The sequence below is a fragment of the Ranitomeya imitator genome, chromosome 3 (assembly GCF_032444005.1).
Source record: "Ranitomeya imitator isolate aRanImi1 chromosome 3, aRanImi1.pri, whole genome shotgun sequence".
Lineage (NCBI taxonomy): Eukaryota > Metazoa > Chordata > Amphibia > Anura > Dendrobatidae > Ranitomeya > Ranitomeya imitator.
In genome coordinates, this window is record NC_091284.1 from 43,623,677 (window position 1) to 43,650,077 (window position 26,401).

The 26,401-nt window shown below is 40.5% G+C and overlaps 1 protein-coding gene across 1 annotated transcript in view; it reads left to right on the forward strand.

The window, feature by feature from the left end:
* Window positions 1-26,401, forward strand: part of HUNK (hormonally up-regulated Neu-associated kinase) — an 88,115-nt gene that overhangs the window by 58,917 nt on the left and 2,797 nt on the right. The window contains exons 3-10 of the mRNA XM_069760842.1: window positions 555-847; window positions 7,781-7,836; window positions 8,821-8,956; window positions 10,181-10,308; window positions 11,559-11,688; window positions 18,465-18,633; window positions 18,807-18,890; window positions 25,686-25,848. Of these exons, the coding sequence (XP_069616943.1) occupies window positions 555-847; window positions 7,781-7,836; window positions 8,821-8,956; window positions 10,181-10,308; window positions 11,559-11,688; window positions 18,465-18,633; window positions 18,807-18,890; window positions 25,686-25,848 (1,159 nt within the window). The remainder of the gene's footprint in view (window positions 1-554; window positions 848-7,780; window positions 7,837-8,820; window positions 8,957-10,180; window positions 10,309-11,558; window positions 11,689-18,464; window positions 18,634-18,806; window positions 18,891-25,685; window positions 25,849-26,401) is intronic.

Sequence of the window (26,401 nt, forward strand, 5' to 3'; positions counted from 1 at the left end):
TAGCAAACTTAACATCTCTGGGGATTTTCTACCTGCAGATGAAACAGAAGCTCAGAATAAACCATTAAAGCAACAACTGGATATCTTTGTAGTTTTGACATAAACTGTGTTCTTAATGATCTGGTTTAAGAAGCTAAAAATAACGTGCCTATAATTTGTTCATAATCTAGCTTGTTTGAACAACCTCTTTGCTTCTCGTAAGTGCTCAAGAACAACCATTATTGACAACCTGCTCCGTCCTTGCTTCCCCACATTGGACATCCGCATGAAGTCAGTAGACCATTCACTACTTTCAGTGGACTTGTTGGAACTTCCAGAATGACAGCTGTTCTTTTCAGCTCTTCTACACCCTAGCCATAAACAGTTTGAAAATAATGTAATGCTCTAATACCTGAATGTGCACCAAACAGGCCCAAAAATTTAAAGAGACCTCTCTAAATCACAAGATCATTGTGGTTGTAGACACTAACAAATAAGTCTTGGTTGTAGAACTTTTTTGAGTTTTTGAAATGTGTAACTGCCACCATTAATAAACTTATCTTTTTATTGTCCAGGTGGCCGTGAAAGTTATTGATAAGAAGAAAGCCAAGAAGGACACTTATGTTACCAAGAATTTGCGTCGAGAAGGTCAGATTCAACAAATGATTCGTCACCCCAACATTACGCAGCTACTCGACATTCTGGAGACGGAGAACAGTTATTATTTGGTTATGGAGCTTTGTTGTGGAGGAAACCTCATGCATAAAATTTATGAGCAAAAAAGACTGGAAGAGCATGAGGCAAGAAAATACATCCGGCAGCTGATTCAAGCTGTTGAACATCTGCATCGCGCTGGAGTTGTTCACAGGTGAATACAAGTTTGATGTCATCCATGTTGTATTTTTGTTCCCAACAGTAAAGTAACTGAGGTTGGAGATTAAACAGTTAATGTTGGCATATTGTAGGTTTAGCCAGTTTGTGTACCATTGTATGGCTTTACCATTATAGGCCTTTAGCACATATCAGTCTAGGTTTACATAGTAACATAGTAACATAGTTAGTAAGGCCGAAAAAAGACATTTGTCCATCCAGTTCAGCCTATATTCCATCATAATAAATACCCAGATCTACGTCCTTCTACAGAACCTAATAATTGTATGATACAATATTGTTCTGCTCCAGGAAGACATCCAGGCCTCTCTTGAACCCCTCGACTGAGTTCGCCATCACCACCTCCTCAGGCAAGCAATTCCAGATTCTCACTGCCCTAACAGTAAAGAATCCTCTTCTATGTTGGTGGAAAAACCTTCTCTCCTCCAGACGCAAAGAATGCCCCCTTGTGCCCGTCACCTTCCTTGGTATAAACAGATCCCCAGCGAGATATTTGTATTGTCCCCTTATATACTTATACATGGTTATTAGATCGCCCCTCAGTCGTCTTTTTTCTAGACTAAATAATCCTAATTTCGCTAATCTATCTGGGTATTGTAGTTCTCCCATCCCCTTTATTAATTTTGTTGCCCTCCTTTGTACTCTCTCTAGTTCCATTATATCCTTCCTGAGCACCGGTGCCCAAAACTGGACACAGTACTCCATGTGCGGTCTAACTAGGGATTTGTACAGAGGCAGTATAATGCTCTCATCATGTGTATCCAGACCTCTTTTAATGCACCCCATGATCCTGTTTGCCTTGGCAGCTGCTGCCTGGCACTGGCTGCTCCAGGTAAGTTTATCATTAACTAGGATCCCCAAGTCCTTCTCCCTGTCAGATTTACCCAGTGGTTTCCCGTTCAGTGTGTAATGGTGATATTGATTCCTTCTTCCCATGTGTATAACCTTACATTTATCATTGTTAAACCTCATCTGCCACCTTTCAGCCCAAGTTTCCAACTTATCCAGATCCATCTGTAGCAGAATACTATCTTCTCTTGTATTAACTGCTTTACATAGTTTTGTATCATCTGCAAATATCGATATTTTACTGTGTAAACCTTCTACCAGATCATTAATGAATATGTTGAAGAGAACAGGTCCCAATACTGACCCCTGCGGTACCCCACTGGTCACAGCGACCCAGTTAGAGACTATACCATTTATAACCACCCTCTGCTTTCTATCACTAAGCCAGTTACTAACCCATTTACACACATTTTCCCCCAGACCAAGCATTCTCATTTTGTGTACCAACCTCTTGTGCGGCACGGTATCAAACGCTTTGGAAAAATCGAGATATACCACGTCCAATGACTCACCGTGGTCCAGCCTATAGCTTACCTCTTCATAAAAACTGATTAGATTGGTTTGACAGGAGCGATTTCTCATAAACCCATGCTGATATGGAGTTAAACAGTTATTCTCATTGAGATAATCCAGAATAACATCCCTCAGAAACCCTTCAAATATTTTACCAACAATAGAGGTTAGACTTACTGGCCTATAATTTCCAGGTTCACTTTTAGAGCCCTTTTTGAATATTGGCACCACATTTGCTATGCGCCAGTCCTGCGGAACAGACCCTGTCGCTATAGAGTCCCTAAAAATAAGAAATAATGGTTTATCTATTACATTACTTAGTTCTCTTAGTACTCGTGGGTGTATGCCATCCGGACCCGGAGATTTATCTATTTTAATCTTATTTAGCCGGTTTCGCACCTCTTCTTGGGTTAGATTGTTGACCCTTAATATAGGGTTTTCATTGTTTCTTGGGATTTCACCTAGCATTTCATTTTCCACCGTGAATACCGTGGAGAAGAAGGTGTTTAATATGTTAGCTTTTTCCTCGTCATCTACAACCATTCTTTCCTCACTATTTTTTAAGGGGCCTACATTTTCAGTTTTTATTCTTTTACTATTGATATAGTTGAAGAACAGTTTGGGATTAGTTTTACTCTCCTTAGCAATGTGCTTCTCTGTTTCCTTTTTGGCAGCTTTAATTAGTTTTTTAGATAAAGTATTTTTCTCCCTATAGTTTTTTAGAGCTTCAATGGTGCCATCCTGCTTTAGTAGTGCAAATGCTTTCTTTTTACTGTTAATTGCCTGTCTTACTTCTTTGTTTAGCCACATTGGGTTTTTCCTATTTCTAGTCCTTTTATTCCCACAAGGTATAAACCGCTTACACTGCCTATTTAGGATGTTCTTAAACATTTCCCATTTATTATCTGTGTTTCTATGAATTTAAAATGGCTTCTCTCATTTATCATGTTAATTAAATCACATAAAGGCAGTGTTGTACCACCAATGGTGGCAGATCATGCAGCTGCTATGGTGCTCAAAAACTAGTTGTTAGGTTTTTGAACAACCCTACCCTCTGTCTGGCACCCACCAACATCCACTGTTTATGTATGGCAGAAGATGGAAGGACCACTAGCTGAGCCCACTCAATACCTAGCCAGAGCCAGCTCTTTTTCACAGAATGCAACCAATGGAGTTAGGTCTGATTGTACCAGCTTAACTCCTTAGATGTCATGGTAGACAGCCGCCAAGGCATCTAAGCGGTTAGACAGAAGAAATGGCCATTGTCAACCCCAATGGGTTCCTGCAATGTGGTCCGATTCAAATCTTTGCTGCGAAGTCCACAACCCCAGATTTTTATGTTATGTATGACCTTACTCAAAGGCAACCTGATAGGATAATTTTATGAAATATTTTAATTTCAAAAATGTTAATGAAAGTAGCATGGCTATATGTATCATAGAACATCAATGAAAATTCTACCTGTCTTGTAGTAATCTGATGTATTAACGCTAAAAAATCAAGCTCTGAAGGCACATGCAAAGTATCCAGAATGTGCCAGGAAGGCTTATTGGGTGCAGATTTTTCTGTGGTCTAGAAAATGATAGTCATATACAGTAAGATAGACAACATACCAAGGGTGATATTGTCAGATCTCTGTTTTCCTAGAAACAAAACTGTCTTGGTTATTTTAGATTTAAAGGGGCTGTACAGGATTTGAAAAATAGCTGTATTTTTTTTTTTTTAATCTGTTCCATCCCAAACACCATGGACGGATGTGCCACTGTTTCAGGGGAAAAGAAATCTCTGAATTTAGGACTTGGCGATACTAACACTATAGTTTTATAGGAAATTATTCCCACTCTCCATAGTAATAGACACTTGTACCAAGTAATTTATTCTAAAGTCACCTCAAAATGGCATTGCCTTCTGCTGGAGATTTGTGGCCTACCAGTGGATACTCTGCTTCTCCAGTGGGCCAGTCTTAAGGACCAGAAACACTTAAGTTTAAACTTGATAAAAATGAACAATTTTAACCAAATGACCGTTCATCGGGTAAAAACCTAAGAACAAGCGATAATTTTAGCCAATTAATAAGACAGTCATAGTTTGAAATGAAGTCGGCTGTGTTTGATTTTTTTTTTTTTGTCCGAAAGGAAGACGAAAGATCTCTAGTTCAAAGGAAGATCGATCTTTCTTTGAAACAATAAACCCAGAAAGATAATTAGTTTGTTGTCTGGTATAATTAAGCATGTTTGGTCAGGTTGAGTGACTAAATGTTTATGCATTCATTGGCATTACCAGTGTTCACTCGTTACGTTGAAATCATTTACTGCCATCAACTAAAATCTGATGTGTGTAGGAGTCTTTGACCTAAATATGAAGTTGATTGGTGCCTTTGACTGTAGATTACATTATTACATGGTAGCCATAGCTTTGCAGTTCTGTTCATTACAGGTCAGAACGTCTCCATTAACAGTATTAGTAGTTAGGACATGAAGGTCAGAAGATTTACGTGATGACTGCTGGTGGATTGACAGCTTTACTCTCCATTAAACCTCAGCTCTATTTATAGCTGGACACAAAGGAAGATAATTGCTCTTGTTTATGCCATCATTTACCATGATAAAAGGAGATTACATCCAGAAAACAGGCCATTTATTTACGACAGCACTATTAAACATGGCACAGGACAATTTCAGTTGTCGGAAATGTTTGCTGGCTCCACCGTGTAGAATTCTCTGAATGAATGAGTCACCCGTATTGTTAGCAGAAAGATCACAACTTTGTGTGAAGTTTCCATTATTCATAAATTTTCTGCTGGAAGAAATATATGAAAGACAGGAGGGATATAAATACAATGGGAGAGCAGTCATGACAAGACAAGGATTTACCTGGCTCCTTTGTGTGGAGGATAGAAGTTATAAATAGGTGACGCAGACAGGGTTTTGTGACATTATATTCTGGGGGGACAGGAAATGCGGCGCTCCTTCTCAACGACTCTCTGAATTCAAAAGGAGCCGTAGAAAGGAACGTTCATGGACCGCAATTTGCTGACCCGCTTTCTATTTTACCAAATAGCTTAACTCTCTAAAATAAGAACTGCCAGTAAATGCACCTCCTTCAGTCGTCCTTTTGTGAAAAATCATATCAAACGTGTGTGTTTAAAAAGCATTCCTCCTCCCATCAACGTTTTTTTTTCCTTTTAATATATTGCAATCTTAATATTACATAGCACTGTGCACTTACAATTGCTAATTTTGCCTTTCTACCCAGCTAATTCTTCTTTTTTTCCAATGATCAAGATGATTAAGAACTGACGAGCTGAATCCTTCTAAGCTCTATGTAGAAACAGGAGGTCAATTTTCCCTGCGTGAGTCATGGGTCACTGCAAAAGTCTATAGCATGGGGAGGAGCAGAGTAGCTGGCTCAGAAGTTGAAGAGGGGAATGATAAATGCAGGGACAAGAGACTTATCTGGGACAAGAGAATTTTCTGGGTAGAAAGGCAAAATGAACAATTGTAAGTACACAGTGCTATATAATATGGTGACTACAATATATTAAGAGGATAAAAACTTTGGGGAAAGTGCTTCTTTAAAAGGAATATGTCATCAGAAAATGAGCTCTTGTTTAAATCAATTTTTTTTATATTATATGCCCTTTTTTAAACATTCTTGGCAATATTTTCTTTTTCATACTAAAAAACAAAATGAGTCATCTTGCAATCCTTGCACTGGCCCGTCAGACTGATTATGAAAGTACAGGAACTATCAGTCTAAAATAGTTTCCAGCAGTTTCCTTATGAAAGGCAGGGTTATAATGAAGGATAACACCTCTACGCACAGCTAATAACATAGGATCCACCAATCACAATAGCCAATGTCAAAACTGATGGCTCTCCCTCCATTCACAATGGTATTTTCACACGCTCATTAGATGCTTCAGTAGAACAGATAGGGTCAGACGCTGTTCACTGCTGTTAATATACATGTGAATTTCCTGATACAACAGGAAGTTATAGTTTAAAGAAAGCCCCAGTGGTCGGTGTGAAAATTGCAAGCTCTCCAGTTTAATAAAAATTGCGATATGGAAACAAAAAACAACAAAAATTCATTTAACACAAAAACTTGATTTAAATAGTTCATTTCCTGATGATAAAACTCATTGTTTTAGGGGAAGCTAAGGGTGTATCCTGAGAAGAGAACCCCAGTTTCATCTGGCCCCATAAACCCTTCAACATAGTTGATTCAAGGTTAAACACTCTGATGTGAGGGATCAAGAATTTTAGGGAAGAGGTAATTTATTTATTAATTTTTTTAAAATTTTTGCTATGCTGTCCAGACATTAGTAATCTAAGGGGGCACTTTCACATTCATGCCCTAGAATAAAGTCTTGTATTGCTGCCCACCGTCACTGAAAGTGAACAGCGCTCGTCGGCCGCTTGTGCTGCAGAGGAGAAGCTTCTGCAATCAGACAGTAATTGCGCAGAATAGAATGCATTTGTCAGTTCCTATTACTTGTGATGCTGCCTGTGGGCTGCAGATCATCACGTGTACAGGGCTTACGTGCCCCTGTGGCTCCTCGCTCTACAAAACCATCTTTTATTCATACACCATCAAGATTGCACTTTTTTTTTTCTCCCTTTCCTCGTATTTATGGATTTACTTTTATATTTATTCCATTTCCTGGGTACAAGAATTTGCAATTAGGCAATTTATAGTTTTACTATAAAACTGTCTCTGCCGAGAGACAGTGAAAACGCTTGATCCCAAGGTAGCCATGTCCATGCAGCAAAATAGTGGAAAGATGGCAGATACTTCGTGCTTCAATTTCTCACGCATTTTAATACCTCTGCTTGCTGACAGTGAATGGTTGCATTATCTTTTATATTCCGAGAACTATACTGTGACGGCTAAGAATTTATACTGTATCCAGAGCTAGACGAATCAGCGCTTGTCCTAATAGATGGGGCCATGTGTCACAATGGAGTCCAGGCTATGTTCACATGTCCAGTAGTGATCAGTTGTTAGAATGGATCCAGCAACAATCCATTGACAAAAAAAAATAAAAAATTGGCGAAAAGTTTCAAAACATTATTCAGACATTTCTTAATTATAGTGATTTTTTTTTTTTTTTTTAGAAAAACTGTCACTGCTTCCCCATCCAGTATTTCTAGACTCTGCTACGTCATTCTAGGCAGGTTGTCCTTCTAAAAGGGAATGCTCAAATTAATTACGATGGATTCTCAATTTGGAACATCCAAAAATCTTTCTTTTTGGAGGAACCAGCAATACGTGAATTGTTCTATTGATTTTAATGGGCACCGTGTAATGCTTCATTTCTCCTGTGGTGGCGCTGCAGAGGAATAGAACACTTGCTGATCTGATCCAAAGCAGACAATCCAGTGATCTCGCATTATCCTGACTGGCTGCCGTGATGATGGCCAACTATCTCTCCCTTGACCCAGAGAACAATTTCTGCCTTGATAATAATGACTGACATTAACCCCTGCATGATCCCTGATTCCCAGGACTCTGGACACTCACAAATTGTTGTTTTTCCCTGCAGAGACTTGAAGATTGAAAATTTGTTACTAGACGAGAACAACGACATCAAGCTCATCGGTACGTACATTGTTTTTTAATGAGTCTCCCATTAACTTTGTATTCCTTCGTTTACTCTTGATCTGTCCAAGCAGAGATTGCAGGTTGCCTCAATGGAGCCTCTGTTCCTATTGTTTTCCTCTTCCTCCCCGTCCTGCCAAACTTCTCTGCTGACTGCAGTATGCTGCCTGCACCCCGTGATTAATTTGCCGAATGAAGGATGCGGCTGACACATTATTACTTGGGATCATTTTTTTTCCTGAAATTGTTGAATCGTTCCAAATGAAAAGAGCTTCAGAAATCCATTTTATAGTAAAAGTCAATTTCTCCAGACTCTAATTATCCAGAATGTCCCATAATCCAGCTCTTGACATGAGTTCCATAATCTGGAGACGTAACTACAATAGGTGCGGGGGGCTGCAATTGCACCCGGGACATGGAGCTTAAGGGGCCTAAAAAGTCCCTTTGGCCTTTATGAAAAGACCGATACTATCAAAAAAATTGGGGGCCCCAATGGAGCTTTTGAATGGGGGCCCATGATCTTCAAGTTACGCCACTGAACATCTGGCATTCCGCCAATAACCAGATTTCAAGCAATTCTATTGTAAAAGGAAGACAAATTTCAAGAATAAAGTGGCCAAAAATACAACTTTTTGGATATTTTTTTTTTTGAAGTTCCTCTTGCTTTGCTGCAAAAAAAAAAACCTCCATAAATTGGCTTTTGGAGGGCACCACTGGAAAATGCACATTGTATACAATCACATTCAAGTAACCGATTATTGTAGGAAAAAATATGAAAAATTAAGAATTTTTGGAACATCTTGCAATATTTTGACCAAATAAATTTGGGATATCAAAGGTATTGAGAATTCAAGGATAAATTAGAGCTACAGCTAATGTCATCCTCAACTTTATAGTTATATACTATGGATGGAAAAAAATAGACATCGGTTTAAAATTCGCTTCCATCTTTACCCCTGTTTATTTGTATATGTGTCATTGTAGATTTTGGATTGAGCAACTGTGCTGGGATCCTGGGCTACACAGACCCATTCAGTACACAGTGTGGAAGTCCTGCCTATGCTGCTCCAGAACTCTTGGCAAGGAAGAAATACGGACCCAAGGTGGATGTCTGGTCAATGTAGGTATTTTTTATTTTATTTTTTTAATGTTTTTATTATTATTATTATTATTATTATTATTATTATTATTATGCAAAGTTTGGAATACAACTCGATTCTTCCGATGAAATGTTTTTTTGTTTTTTTTTGTGTTGATTGGTTTTGGATTTCTGTAGCAACTATAGTTGGTACAAAGTCTTTGCATACCTTAAATGGTACTTTGCTGCCCCTTAGACATGATAAGGAGACCTGCCATAGAACATTACCATTTCTGACTCCCCTCTTAACACATACATTGGAATGTAGATAAACAGACCTTTGCTGGTGTGGTTGACCTTTTTCTGGTATTGATGACCTTCACCAGAAGTTAGCTTTCCAATACTGCATGCAAAGCTGGATGATGTTAATGAGTTACCAGCCCTCCAGCTCCAGCTGCCCCAGGAATGACAACAAGCAATAACACAAAATGTCTGCTTTGTTTTTTGTGGTTTGCTGTTTGAGGAGAGAACATATAAAACAGAGGCACACATGGCCACCAAACGGGGGACTGGTTGAACTGTGACTGTTGTCGGTCGGACTCCCACCGATCAACAAGTTATCACCTATCCTGTCGAAAGATGATTACCGTACTTGTTTTCTCTGGACAACCCCTTCAACATTATACTTTGCCATCATTTAAAAATGTGTGGCCAATTTTAACCATAAAGCTTGGACATCTTGCCGTGAATACACCTTAATAACATTCACACATTCTATTAATTCATCCTATACCAAGAAACTCCCATTTTAAGTTTATAGCTCCTATCAGACCTACATGTCTCTATGGCAACAGACTACAAACAAATGCTATGTAGTCTGGTCCGACAGTTACTCTTCCTTCTTTTGTTCATTTACCTTTTTGATAACCTATAACATGGATGTTATAAAGAAGTGGGTAAAAGATGAAATTGAGTAGGAGTGCAGGATAAGACAACATACTTTGTTGTCTGTCACTATTAATACAGTTTTTAGTATACAGCTCTGATGCTAACCTACTGTATGTGTGACCATTTTCTTATGCATTCAGTATTGAGATAATTTTTTTTTTGTGCACCGACGCCAAAGTTATAATTACATATTAGCATTTATTTCAAACCGTTTCTGCCATTTTAGTATCAGTGCCAAAGTTGACTCATAAATGATGCGTATATAGTTTACCTCTCTACCCAGTACTCACCGGTCTTGCACCGTTTTTGTTTTTCAAGTGGAGTTAACATGTACGCCATGCTGACGGGCACGCTGCCATTCACCGTGGAACCATTTAGCTTGCGGGCTTTGTATCAGAAGATGGTAGACAAAGCCATGAATCCATTGCCCTCAAACCTCTCCTCTGGTAAGTAGTCACCGAATCTCCGAGGCGACTCATAGCACCGCGAAGCCCTTACAAGTCGCTTCTCACTTTCTGTGGCTAAAGATGGCTTTCCAGGCCAATCGCTATAACATTTTTCCATAACTGCAAGAAGGGAAAAAAATAGTCTGTATGAAATCGGGTATGTTGGGTAAAAATGCCTGCAGTGCCTATTCTGTAAAGCTGCTAGGTATCGAGCCAAGACTTTGGGGTGGATTTTCAAATTAACACTCTCTCTGCATGTATAGAAAGTTTCAGAATGTTATGCCATTCGGTTTTGTAATTCATGCTGCATAGCCAAAAATGAGGAAAAAGGAATTACGGTAATTCACTTATTTTATTCAACACTTTGGAATAAGCCTTTGTAGATCAAAAATTAAAACCATGTTTTGCATGTTAAAGGGGGTGTCTCATTCCAGACAGCTCTTATTATTAGAGATGAGGTGGTGGTGATTAGCTGATTGCTACAGTCCGGCATCTGTCAACTGTTCATTTTCACTGCATTGTCAACTACAGGAAAAATGTACCTTTACATCTAGCCATTTAAAGGGGAATTGTCATCAGGTCAAAAGTGGCCAGTTTTTGCTCTTATTTTACAGTCTGATCCCCTAAACAAATCCTTTTTTTTTTTTTTTAATTTGCCCTACGTGTACAGAGATATGGGCTTTTATATTTCGTGCTAATTGTTATGGTCTTTACTAAGGGGGCGTGGCTCACATGATTCTCTTTGGGCGTGTCTTTAGGCTGCTTTCCACACTTGCCAAATAAGCACCTCCATAAAAATGGGCACTAAATATAAATGCCCATAACTCTATAACCATACGTCAGATTTAAAAAAGACAAAAAGGGCAATACTCAGTGGAGCCGAAAGAATTAATTAAAAGGAAAAACTGACAACTTTTGAGCTGATGACTTGTCACCTTTAAATGAAAAGCAGCCGATGTAAATTGTCAGTGGAACGGTTCTACTTTTTGTCCTGAGTTAAGTACCACATCTCTGATCTAATAGGGCACACGGAAAAAGGAATTGTTCAGATGAGACAACTCCTTTAAATACATTTTAAAAGATCTTTGGAATGGCTAGTTTCTTTGAATGATGGAGAATACCCTCCTAATTACCGTATGTCTTATTAAAGTTTCTTTAGTAAATAGAAAATAATCTGTAGGATCATTCAATTAGGAAGTAGAGGTTATATTTCTGGAGTAGCTCGTGTAACATAATTTTTTGTTTTTCAGCTGCTGTTAATTTCCTTCGGTCCCTGCTGGAACCCGATCCATTAAAAAGACCAAACATCCAGCAAGCACTGGCAAATCGATGGCTAAATGACAACTATCATGGAAAAGGAGTTCACACATACCCAAACAGGTAGATTCTCCAAATTGTTAATTGAAATGGATCTAAAATTCTGTGCCTGTAGATTTTATGACTATATCCATGAGAAAACAGAATACTGTAAGAGCCTAAGTAACCCTTTGAATCAAAATTATCAGAAAAAGAATAAATAAATGAAAATACTACAAAAAAGAAAATTAATCCAGCGGTAGGAATATTATGGATGACATATAAGAGATTTGCCAAGAACCTGTCTGTTAGGGACATCAAGGTTGAAGTACTTAGTATTTTTTTCCTGTCTATATTTTTGTAGCCCCTGATATATGGCATTTGAGGTGTCTGGTATCCGCTTATCTTTCCGACATGGCTCTATGGGCAAGTAGATCGAGATCGATCTTAGTTTGTAAATTGTTTCATATAATTGGAACTGGAAGGACGTGAGGTTCACGAATTGCTGTGGTGTAATCTAAAACTAGGCACATCTGCACAATCAATCCAACGTTCAACATCTCGCTGGATAAAGAGGCAAATCGGGAAAAGGCTAATTTCGCAAGCAATCATTAGAAACTCTTCTAAACACTTGAAATCTTTGGACGTACGGAAAACTTCAATTATGTCATGAGTGGACTGTGGCTGCAGATAAAGCAGAAGTCAACTCAACTATTTGTGCATCATATCTAAAGATGATCCTGTAGACTTACCACCGGTCCTACGTATAAATCTGTAATATCCACAAGAAACTGAAAGGAACAAGATACAGATTTGATTAGATATTACAAAAAAACTTTGTTCAGTGAGGGTGATCAATGAGTGGAACAGGCTGCCACAAGAAGGTGTGAGTTCTCCTTCAATGGAAGAGGCTGGACAGACATGTGTCTGAGATGGTTTAGTGAATCCTGCATTGAGCAGGGGGTTAGGCATGATGAACCTGGAGGTCTATCATTCCATGATTCTAAGAGGGACTGATATATCATACTATCAGTTTTGGAACATATGTAATAAGAGTGATTGCCAAGGTCAAGAATTCCTAATCATTCAATGTATTTGGGACCTTACAACTCTACCCCCAATAGATGATGTCGGGTGGGGAGGGAAGAAGGATTCGGTATTGGAATTTCAACAACTGATCCTTTTGTTGGATAGGAAGATAAACTGATGACATAGCAGTCCGGCAGTGGCTCTGTCATACAGAACTCGCACTTGGTCAGGCTGAGTTTTCCTGTGAACTGGAGAGTCTGGATGGAGAGAGCTGTCAGGAGAGAGGGAGCTGTCAGTTGGGAGAAGGAGAGGGAAGAGAGCTGTCTAAAGGTACCTTCACACTGAACAACTTAACAACGATATCGCTAGCGATCCGTGACGTTGCAGCGTCCTGGATAGCGATATTGTTGTGTTTGACACGCAGCAGCGATCTGGATCCTGCTGTGACATCGTTGGTCGGAGCAGAAAGGCCAGAACTTTATTTCGTCGCTGGATCTCCCCCAGACATCGCTGAATCGGCGTGTGTGACGCCGATTCAGCGATGTCTTCACTGGTAACCAGGGTAAACATCGGGTTACTAAGCGCAGGGCCGCGCTTAGTAACCTGATATTTACCCTGGTTACCAGTGTAAATGTAAAAATAAGCAAACACTACATACTTACATTCCGTTGTCTGTCGTGTCCCCCGGCGTTCTGCTTCCCTGCACTGTCAGCGCCAGCCGGCTGTAAAGCAGAGCACAGCGGTGACGTCACCGCTGTGCTTTACGGCTGGCGCTTACACAGTGCAGGGAAGCAGAATGCCGGGGGACGCGACAGACACCGGAATGTAAGTATGTAGTGTTTCTTTTTTTTTACATTTACACTGGTAACCAGGGTAAACATCGGGTTACTAAGCGCGGCCCTGCGCTTAGTAACCCGATATTTACCCTGGTTACCTGTGGACTTCGGCATCGATGGTCGCTGGAGAGCTGTCTGTGTGACAGCTCTCCAGCGACTACACAGCGACGCTGCAGCGATCGGCATCGTTGTCTAGATCGCTGCAGCGTCGCTAAATGTGAAGGTACCTTTAGATGTATGGCCAGCTGACAACTCCAAATGTGTTCACACCTTACTAGTGGGAAATATTACAGCTCCTGTGTCTTCAGACAATAGTCAAAACCTCCACCCCGATTCATTACTGTCATCAGCAGATCTGGTAATTCTATTTACATGCAAACAAGGCTGTAACAATAAGCAATGGCTAATTCTACAAAGGTTTCCTTCAGCACAGCATGTTTACACTGTGTGTAATGGGGAAAGTCAGGGGCGAGTCTGCTCCTCCTATAATTGTGGCTCAAATGGGATTAGCAGAAGGCCTTAATGCCTCAAAATATTTTTTTTTTCAGTGAAAGCAATGTTTTATAATATTGAAGCTTATTAAAGACTTAAGACCCTTCCAGTGCCATTTATAAATCAATTAATAGCAACAGTTACATTCATTAATTTTTGATGGGATGATAACTGGGCTTCACTGAAAGTACTGAAACAGCATTTACTCCTAAAACCAAGATCCCAGCAGTGAATTGAAGAGCGTGCACCATATTTATCGAGGCTCTAAAGGTACCTTCACACTCAGCAACTTTACAACGAGAACGACAACGATCAGTGTTGTTGCAGTGTCCTGGATAGCGATCTCGTTGTGTTTGACACACAGCAGCGATCTGGATCCCGCTGTGACATCGCTGGTCGGAGCTAGAAGTCCAGAACTTTATTTTGTCGCCAGGTCGGCGTGATTCATCATGTTTGACAGCAAAAGCAACGATGCCAGCAATGTTTTACATGGAGCTAACAACCAGCGAGAACGATAAATGAGTCGCCGTTACGTCACTGGATCGCTCCTGCATCGTTCTGGAGCTGCTGTGTTTGACGTCTCCTAGCGACCTAAACAACGACGCTGCAGCGATCGGCTCGTTGTCTATATCGCTGCATCGTCGCTGAGTGTGACGGTACCTTTAGGGTGCTTTTACACTTGCCAACTAGCGGCGTTAAACAATCAGCTATATGTTTGCAGATCGGTGGTCACTTAATGGCCTGTTTAGGAAGGCTGACCTCTCTTCCCATGTGCACAGAGCAATCTGTCATGGATCAATCGGTGCCCATAGGCTGTCACTGTTCTCTGCAGCGCACATCTGGTTTACACAGGACAAATTGCTGCCAAGAACGATGGTTCAGTATTAAAACATTACAACTCAATAGGTCTAGACTGGAATTAACCAGCCGACCAAAAGAAGAGAACCTAAATACACTTAAAATATCACATGTATTGGTAATTATTAAAAATGGTAAAAGACATAATACATCATAACAGAAAAATACCCATAGAGGGGACCAAGTAAACCACCCCCAAAAAATATTTAATTAAATAAATACATAATGGCTCCCTACAATGTAGACTTAAACGGACCTGGTGCCTAAAAAAACAATATACCGTATACACATATATACACATATATATGGTGTATAATAATATTGCGCGTTTCGCCCTTGGCTTCTTCCGAAATGCGCGTCGGGGCGAGAGGGGACATCTTGACCACCCATAACTCTGCCGTCTATCATTTGATGTACTTATGGCTCCTCAGCAAGAGGTAATATAATATATACCTGATGTGCAATATTGTTATACAGGGTTTACATCAAGGAATGTTATTATTCAAGGATGCCATAGGCACTGGTTTATTACACTAATATATAATACCCTGTATGACTTATTACAAGTGTAATATAGCTTTATGCAATGCGGTGTTTTTTTTAGGCACCAGGTCCGTGTAAAGGTACCGTCACACTAGACGATATCGCTAGCGATCCGTGACATTGCAGCGTCCTCGCTAGCGATATCGTCCAGTGTGACAGGCAGCAGCGATCAGGCCCCTGCTGTGCTGTCGCTGGTCGGGGAAGAAAGTCCAGAACTTTATTTGGTCGCTGGACTCCCCGCAGACATCGCTGAATCGGCGTGTGTGACACCGATTCAGCGATGTCTTCACTGGTAACCAGGGTAAACATCGGGTAACTAAGCGCAGGGCCGCGCTTAGTAACCCGATGTTTACCCTGGTTACCATCCTAAAAGTAAAAAAAAACAAACACTACATACTTACCTAACGCTGTCTGTCCTCCAGCGCTGTGCTCTGCTCTCCTCCTGTACTGGCTGTGAGCGTCGGTCAGCCGGAAAGCAGAGCGGTGACCGCTCTGCTTTCCGGCCGCCGTGCTCACAGCCAGTACAGGAGGAGAGCAGAGAAGCTGAGCGCCGGGGACAGACAGCGGTAGGTAAGTATGTAGTGTTTTTTTTTTTTTACTTTTAGGATGGTAACAAGGGTAAACATCGGGTTACTAAGCGCGGCCCTGCGCTTAGTTACCCGATGTTTACCCTGGTTACCGGCATCGTTGGTCGCTGGAGAGCTGTCTGTGTGACAGCTCTCCAGCAACCAAACAGCGACGCTGCAGCGATCCGGATCGTTGTCGGTATCGCTGCAGCGTCGCTAAGTGTGACGGTACCTTTAGTCTACATTGTAGGGAGCCATTATGTATTTATTTAATTAATTATTTTTTAGTTAACAATAAATGTGATATTTTATGTGTATTTTGGTTCTCTTCTTTTTGGGCGGCTGGTTAATTCCAGTCTAGACCTAATGGGTTGTTATGGTAATTTGAAGTGCCAAATTTGTTTACTATAGGACATTTTTCTTGTGTAAGTATTAAAACATTGAAGGAGGTCCCGAGCAAGGGGGATCTCCTCTCCATGTGCCCTATTAGGACATTAAGAAAAGGGTTTTGGTCTTCTGGCCACGTTTTATTAGAAGAGGACATTATTTACAGGGGATTTAGCAATTTGGAAATTTTCTTTAACATGGGCAACCCATGCAAAGTCCAGTATGGAGAAGTGCCGAATAACACACCTGGTACCCCTTAGGACAACATCTGCTTCTTAAGGAGATTATTAGCCTAATGAGGGAGCAGTAGGTCATGAGAAGTCCTACAAACCCCCTGAGGCAGTTAACGAGGAGACATCATTACCAGTTAAAAGAGACCATGCTTCAGACCACTACCACATGAAGGTCCCTTTAATTATTCAGTGGTCTTATGGCTGCATGTGCTGGGCGCTGGAGGGTGTTTTCACAAGGATCACATCTTATCAAATGTGTCATCTGGAGAGAGCGACTGGCCGGCTGGATGCATTGGGTCCTTGGGTTAAAGCCTGCCTAGGGCACCATCCACATGGGTGTTCTCTTTCAGAGTTTCATTACATTCCATATATTCAAACACACTAATAAATAAATTAATCATATAATTAATTAATCTGGGTGGGTATTCCACTGAATTCAATATTTGATGAGCAGTCTGCCCATTCTCAACCCTCTTTGGCTAAGTTCAAATTTCCAGTATTCATCAGAACAGATCTACCAGCAATCTGTTAACAAAAAAGTTGTGTCAGACATAACTTTTTTTTGTCCGGCTAAAAAAAAAAAATGATTTCAACTGGATCTATATTTTTAACATTGAGTCTATGGAAAACGGATCCATTAAATAGCCATCTGGTTCTCAACTATTTGAAAAGGATCCGTTCTTTGCTTACAGGATCCGTTTCAAATGGAAGAAAACCGATGGCTATTTAATGGATCCGTTTTCCATAGGCTCAATGTTAAAAGATCAGATCCAGTTGAAATCATTTTTTTTTTTAGCCAGACAAAAAAATTGTGTCTGCACAGCTTTTTTGTTAGCTGATTGCTGCTGGATCCGCTGTGACTGGACATGTGAACATAGCCTTAGGGTATATTCACCTTGGGGTTTTGACGTGGAATCTGAAGTTAATGCTCTTCAAACTTCACATCAAAAAGCATTCCAAAATAATTTTGAATACTCTTTGGAGTGGACTTTTAAGCGGATCTGCTTCAAAATCAGCATTAAAAACTTCTTGTATACTCCTTATGGATACAACCTTAGAGAGCGTATTCAGACGTTATGTTCATATTCTGGTTTTCTCCACTAGATTAGATCCATTTTGCAAAATACATGCAACTGTATAATAACTACAACATATGAATTTAACCTGGCAAAAAAAAAAATTGGCTAATGTATGGCCGGTTTAACATCGTGGCATCATGACCCCATGCCCATCTATATTCATTTGACATAAGCTCTACTGTGCAAAATATATTCATCATAGTTTTGCAGTTTTTTATAGCGATTAGGTAAAATTGCATTAATAAAAAATTGTAGCACAAATACTAAATAACCTCCTGAAAAACATTAGGATAAGGCTAGAGGGATCAACCAGGTCATGGCCGCAAAACCACACCGAAAAATTAAATGCTGCTGTTGGGTGAATGTTTTGTAGCAGGACAGCTGCTTATTTTACAATTGTAGCTGTTGCTTGATTTTTGGAGGAATAATGACTTTTCCCGCTCCAAAATTAGGTAATTTTTGTTAAATACTCATCAAACACTATCACTTAAATCCATTTTGCTATGCTGCTATTTGTCATGGCTCCACTACAGTCCTGACTTGGCCGCTTCATCTGGCCTTACCCTTCAAAAACCAGCATGTGTAAATATATACTGAGCTGATCATTGACCTGCAGCTTTCGCTGGCCAAAATTCCGGCCAACTTTTTTTGTGCCGACTTCCAAAATATTGATGGAATAGCAAAATAAGTAAGGGTAATGCATGAACCAAGGCTAACATGTAGTCACAATCATTGAAAGTATTGACGTCTACCAACAAAAATTGTTAATTCTACGTCCAGCTTCTTAAATTCATCCTAGGGGCATCCACTAATGACCAGTGTCTTTCTACCCTCCAGGATCCATCTTGAAGACTTGAGTCAGAGCGTGATCCGTCACATGTCGGAGAAGCTCGGTTATAAGCACAGTGATGTCATCAACGTCATCCTCTCCAATCGCGCGTGTCATACCCTTGCTGTTTACTTCCTGCTAAACAGGAAATTGGAGCGCTACTTGATCACTATGAGGGTAAGCTTGACTTTCCAGCTGTCGCCATGTTTTAAGGGAGGGCAGGGGGGTTTCTCTCAAGGAGATTGGGGATTACAGAGTGGATGATTTGCAAGCCGTGATGATCACAATGGTCCTGTTATCTGCAGAATGTGCAGAGCTCTGTAATTAACATCTGTTTTTTCTCATGCTAGAAACCTGACATTAATGACAATGTTTGCCACAAGAACCAGATGCATCCACTGGAGAGATACAAGTCAAATAAGAACTCCTACGAGGTGAGTTCCAGAATCTCTGTAGCCCTCTACTCTCCATAATGCAAGTAACTCACAATAAATAAGCCGTGTGCATATAAAGAGACAGCATATAACATGTTTTGTTATCCTACTGAATGCCGTCACTCGGTCTGATGCAGTATCAGGCAGGAAGAACTTTGCTGCCCATACCAGCCAATTAGCATTCAGCCTTCAATGTAGAAACTGAATTAGAAAAATGAAACATGCACTCTGATTGATTTGTCTATGGCATCCAACCTTCCTATTTTAAAAAGCTTATGAAAACTAGATAATTCCCCATCAGAAAGCAGCATGGCCATTGGCCAGCGATGGGGAAAGCTTCCAAGACCCATGACTTGGGAAAGATGGGAAAAGAAATGGCCAAATATCTACAGGTAACTTTGACATAGTGGGAATAACCGAGACATGGTTAGATGAAAGCTATGACTGGGCAGTTAACTTACAGGGTTACAGTCTGTTTAGAAAGGATCGTAAAAATCGGAGAGGAGGAGGGGTTTGTCTCTATGTAAAGTCTTGTCTAAAGTCCACTTTAAGGGAGGATATTAGCGAAGGGAATGAGGATGTCGAGTCCATATGGGCTGAAATTCATGGAGGGAAAAATGGTAACAAAATTCTCATTGGGGTCTGTTACAAACCCCCAAATATAACAGAAACCATGGAAAGTCTACTTCTAAAGCAGATAGATGAAGCTGCAACCCATAATGAGGTCCTGGTTATGGGGGACTTTAACTACCCGGATATTAACTGGGAAACAGAAACCTGTGAAACCCATAAAGGCAACAGGTTTCTGCTAATAACCAAGAAAAATTATCTTTCACAATTGGTGCAGAATCCAACCAGAGGAGCAGCACTTTTAGACCTAATACTATCTAATAGACCTGACAGAATAACAAATCTGCAGGTGGTCGGGCATCTAGGAAATAGCGACCACAATATTGTACAGTTTCACCTGTCTTTCACTAGGGGGACTTGTCAGGGAGTCACAAAAACATTGAACTTTAGGAAGGCAAAGTTTGAACAGCTTAGAGATGCCCTTAATCTGGTAGACTGGGACAATATCCTCAGAAATAAGAATACAGATAATAAATGGGAAATGTTTAAGAACATCCTAAATAGGCAGTGTAAGCGGTTTATACCTTGTGGGAATAAAAGGACTAGAAATAGGAAAAACCCAATGTGGCTAAACAAAGAAGTAAGACAGGCAATTAACAGTAAAAAGAAAGCATTTGCACTACTAAAGCAGGATGGCACCATTGAAGCTCTAAAAAACTATAGGGAGAAAAATACTTTATCTAAAAAACTAATTAAAGCTGCCAAAAAGGAAACAGAGAAGCACATTGCTAAGGAGAGTAAAACTAATCCCAAACTGTTCTTCAACTATATCAATAGTAAAAGAATAAAAACTGAAAATGTAGGCCCCTTAAAAAATAGTGAGGAAAGAATGGTTGTAGATGACGAGGAAAAAGCTAACATATTAAACACCTTCTTCTCCACGGTATTCACGGTGGAAAATGAAATGCTAGGTGAAATCCCAAGAAACAATGAAAACCCTATATTAAGGGTCGCCAATCTAACCCAAGAAGAGGTGCGAAACCGGCTAAATAAGATTAAAATAGATAAATCTCCGGGTCCGGATGGCATACACCCACGAGTACTAAGAGAACTAAGTAATGTAATAGATAAACCATTATTTCTTATTTTTAGGGACTCTATAGCGACAGGGTCTGTTCCGCAGGACTGGCGCATAGCAAATGTGGTGCCAATATTCAAAAAGGGCTCTAAAAGTGAACCTGGAAATTATAGGCCAGTAAGTCTAACCTCTATTGTTGGTAAAATATTTGAAGGGTTTCTGAGGGATGTTATTCTGGATTATCTCAATGAGAATAACTGTTTAACTCCATATCAGCATGGGTTTATGAGAAATCGCTCCTGTCAAACCAATCTAATCAGTTTTTATGAAGAGGTAAGCTATAGGCTGGACCACGGTGAGTCATTGGACGTGGTATATCTCGATTTTTCCAAAGCGTTTGATACCGTGCCGCACAAGAGGTTGGTACACAAAATGAGAATGCTTGGTCTGGGGGAAAATGTGTGTAAATGGGTTAGTAACTGGCTTAGTGATAGAAAGCAGAGGGTGGTTATAAATGGTATGGTCTCTAACTGGGTCGCTGTGACCAGTGGGGTACCGCAGGGGTCGGTATTGGGACCTGTTCTCTTCAACATATTCATTAATGATCTGGTAGAAGGTTTACACAGTAAAATATCGATATTTGCAGATGATACAAAACTATGTAAAGCAGTTAATACAAGAGAAGATAGTATTCTGCTACAGATGGATCTGGATAAGTTGGAAACTTGGGCTGAAAGGTGGCAGATGAGGTTTAACAATGATAAATGTAAGGTTATACACATGGGAAGAAGGAATCAATATCACCATTACACACTGAACGGGAAACCACTGGGTAAATCTGACAGGGAGAAGGACTTGGGGATCCTAGTTAATGATAAACTTACCTGGAGCAGCCAGTGCCAGGCAGCAGCTGCCAAGGCAAACAGGATCATGGGGTGCATTAAAAGAGGTCTGGATACACATGATGAGAGCATTATACTGCCTCTGTACAAATGCCTAGTTAGACCGCACATGGAGTACTGTGTCCAGTTTTGGGCACCGGTGCTCAGGAAGGATATAATGGAACTAGAGAGAGTACAAAGGAGGGCAACAAAATTAATAAAGGGGATGGGAGAACTACAATACCCAGATAGATTAGCGAAATTAGGATTATTTAGTCTAGAAAAAAGACGACTGAGGGGCGATCTAATAACCATGTATAAGTATATAAGGGGACAATACAAATATCTCGCTGAGGATCTGTTTATACCAAGGAAGGTGACGGGCACAAGGGGGCATTCTTTGCGTCTGGAGGAGAGAAGGTTTTTCCACCAACATAGAAGAGGATTCTTTACTGTTAGGGCAGTGAGAATCTGGAATTGCTTGCCTGAGGAGGTGGTGATGGCGAACTCAGTCGAGGGGTTCAAGAGAGGCCTGGATGTCTTCCTGGAGCAGAACAATATTGTATCATACAATTATTAGGTTCTGTAGAAGGACGTAGATCTGGGGATTTATTATGATGGAATATAGGCTGAACTGGATGGACAAATGTCTTTTTTCGGCCTTACTAACTATGTTACTATGTTACTATATTGTGTGGTGCCATGTTATATTATAGAAGGGGTCCCAAATGGTCAATTTGTTTCTCTTACAATTTGACAGTTGAAGAGCATGTAGGATTTTGAAGTTTATGGCTAAACCTAATGTGCATGTTGTCTTACAAGTAGGGAATGCAGATAAGTGTCTAGATGACACATCAGGCACCCAATGCTTCCAGGACTAAACAAGATGATAGTGGGTTACTGTCTGCAAGGCCTCGTAGATTTGGTGTAGGTGCAGGGGCATACATAGAAATCATGGAGCCCAGTAAACGTCCTAATTGCTACCTCCCCACAAAAATGAAAAAGCACAAAAGGGTCACAAAAGAACATATCTCACAACTTTGCAATGATTTTGCTCCTATTGAAACCCTTTAGTGTTACCACACACTAAAATACCTCTTTCGTGACTCCAAGAATTATGATGACAGCAAAAGTGCCCTCCAAACACAGTATGATACCCTCAGAGTGAATTCATGGAAAGTATCATAACCTCAACACAGTATGATGGCCCCAACAGTTTTCCACACATAGTAGGATAGCCCCGACACAGCCCTCCTATATCGTATGAGACCCCAACATAATAGGACATCCTCCACACTATATAATGGCCCCCACAGAGCCCTCAAAACAGTATAAAAACCCTCCAAACAGCATAATAGCCTCCACATAAGTCCAGCAAACGGAATAGGCACCAGGCTCCCCCTGACTCGCAGAGCAGACCCATAGCGAATGAGTAGTCTTGTGTTCTTAGCAGTACGCCACTGTGTAGGTGCCAATACATCATGAATGGCTTCCCAACAAATTCTTGGTTAGCCAACAGCAAATTCTTCCAAGATTCCCATACACGTGCACATTCTTTTTTTTCGGATCCTCATTGAGATAAGAGAGTCTTCTAACAAAGCTAAAAGGATCAGGCATGTTGAAACCCAACATACCTGATCAATCTCTCCAAAAGCAGCTGCAGTTGAAGGACATTCAATCCATCCTCATACACGTCCCTGTGAATACAGCATTAAAAGATTAACTGGTCCTATAAAAATTCATAATGTTTGGCTGACATAATATATATGTCTAGCTTTAAAAGTGAGGATAATTACTCCATATTGGGAAAACTATTAAATAATTCTAGTATCACATATACAGCAAAATAGGGAACCGAAAAGCTTAAAGGTCCAGCGTTTGCTGATTCCCACCACATTTGTGCAGCCCTGCAGAATATGCTGGTGTTATATAATAAAGGATGTTATTGCTAGAGGGAAATGCTCTTAGGAAAACAAAAGGAAAGTCCAGAAGATGTAAGGATGTATTGGTCCATGATTATGTTGTATCTTTGGGAACAGAAAAGGAAACACCTTTTGTAGAGGTCTAGTATTACCGCCATAATTATTTAGAAAGGGTAGACCCCCCTTCCCAACAAGACGCGGTCCAGTGGTTTTCATGCTGGCTCAGGATGTAATACAATAGGGAAGTAATGTTTTGTGTCCTGGGCCCTGCCAGATGGAGCGTGTCTCAGCAATGGTCAGGGAAGTCACTTCCTGCTCTCTGAAGAGGGAAAGAGGGATCGGAAACTCCTCCTTGGGCTCTGCTTTCTAAAGCAATGAAAGTGGAGGATGTGGCTGCTTCATGTGATACAAGGAAACTGCACATCCAGGCCTTCCTCAGTCTGCAAGCCATTAACCCCTGCACTCGGGGGAACAACTTATCTGTGTCAGGACAATTACATTAGCAGATTGTCAGATTCACAACTTGTAGGTGCCTATAAAGATATAAATAATTTATATAGCAACAACATATTCCGCTACCTTTTACAATTTAGAGGGCATGCACATCAAAAAGTAGTCTTAGGCCCCATGCATATTATACTCGCTTCTCCAAGGCCTGGCACTGTCCTATCCTACTGCCGCAGCTCCCTGACCGGTCCGGAGCATGAGGCCATGTGGGGCCTAGTCAGCACCATAAGGTCAACAGACCAGAGGGCGTGGTGACAGCACGAGTGGGAAGGAACAGGCCTAGGGCAGATGAGTATAATATTGTATTAATTTTTAACCTCCTCTCTCCCCTACCTTTATTGTGCTTTGTGATCTGGAGAGATCTCAGAGCTTAAATGTTTTTTTTTTAATAATCGGACTGCTGGCCTGAATAGAGCAAATTTGCCTGTAACTAATACTTAATTTCTATTGAATCTCTACACCACTTTGCTCAATCCTGCCCCTTGGTTTGCACATTTGATAGAAGACTCAGCTTTTGGTCATGTAAAATCTTGGGTTTCCATGTACTCATTGTCATTTACAATTCTTATGACTTGTTATGTCCTAGATGTTCCTAGAAGTCCCTCAGGCATCAGAAACTGCTACCTCTATTCCCCCTATAGCTACACCTGTTTGTATAAGGACTAAGGGTACCGTCACACAGTGAAATTTTGATCGCTACAACGGTACGATCCGTGACGCTCCAGCGTCGTAACAATATCGCTCCAGCGTCGTAGACTGCTGTCACACTTTGCAATGTACGACGCTGGAGCGATAATTTCATGACGTATGTGCGATGTAGAAGCCGTTGGTTACTATGCACACATCGTATACGATATATGTTACACCATGCGATCATGCCGCCACAGCGGGACACTAGACGACGAAAGAAAGTTTCAAACGATCTGCTACGACGTACGATTCTCAGCGGGGTTCCTGATCGCAGGAGCGTGTCAGACATTGCGATATCGCTCGAACGTCACGGATATATCGCTCGAACGTCACGAATCGTGCCGTCGTAGCGATCAAAATTTCACTGTGTGACGGTACCCTTAAGAATGTCAGCAGCCCATGAAAATGAAGCAAATTCCAGTTCTACTAGTCTCTTCTAATGGGGCATTGTCTTGAGTTCTTTGAACTTTGAGTTCAATGGAATAAACAATTAGCACATGAAAAGGCAGATTTCTAAGAAAGGCACATAAACGTAAAGATTCTTGACGTTTACATATTATTATGAAAAGCTTTTTGATGAGTGCTTCCAGACAAAGTCAGATCTCAAAAACAGAGAAATTCCAGGTAGGTGTCAAAATAGAGGTGTTACGTTCATAGTTATGTTAGGATTTGCAAGATTGACTTATCCAAAGAATGTGCGTCCCCTGTAGAAAGTAGAAAACATTTACCGGTAATTATGAGTCGCTGAGTCACTTTGTTAAATACAGTATTCTCTTCTGTGAGTGACGACACCAATGTACAGCGTATTCTTTCTTCCAAACTCATTAAAAAAACATATAAAACAAACTTTAACAAACATAAAACACAATAAAAAGTTCTACTGAGCTTCTATATTCACTAAATATATATCATACATCCACACTTGCGTTCAGGTGTTTAGAAAAATCTTCCGTACAGTCGCTGTGCAACTCAAGTGGCAGCCGTGTTGTCCCCCCACAGCCCCAATTACAAAGTAGAAAAAAATGCTAGTAAATATAGCAAAATGTTTAAATTCCCGATCTTTCATTTGAGAAAATCTTTGTGTTTCTTTTCTCCTTTCATGAAGATTTATCTTTCAATAATGTTATGTTCTTTCCATTATTTGCAGGAAAGAAAACCTAAGGATTCAGAAAAGCGATCAGAACAGCGTTGTGGTCAGAAGAAAATGGAAAAATGCTCCCCATCCCACAGGCAGGCTCCAAGTGTCATGACTCAGGGCCATAACTCCAAGCCTCCTCTCAAGGAGAGAAAGTCCTCAAAATCTGAACGGGGTAAGTTATCAGTTTTAAATTGATGTCTCCATCTGGGGCAACCAGCATATATTATTATCATTATTATTATTATTATTATTATACATTTTTATAGCGCCATTTATTATTCCATGGTGCTTTACATGTGAATGGGGCAAATATAGACAAGTACAATAAACATGAGTAAAGCAAGGCACACACAAGTACAGAAGGAGAGAGGACCCTGCCCGCGAAGGCTCACAGTCTACAGGGGATGGGTGAGGTTACACTAGGAGAGGGTAGAGCTGGTCACGCGGCGGTTCAGCAGACAGAGGATCGCTGCAAGTTGTAGGCTTGTCGGAAGAGGTGGGTCTTCAGGTTCCTTTTGAAGGTTTCCATGGTAGGTGAGAGCCTGATGTGTACATACAACATTGCCAGCTCATACATTTTACTAGAAATTGTGTAATGCTCCATGCCACCTGTGGTGTTGCTGCAGGAGAACTGAAGATTGTGGACCCTAACTGGAAAATACTCTATTGGGGGTCCCTTGTAAACAAAAAAAGTGACTTTTTAAGGCAAGCAACTGCTTTAAAGG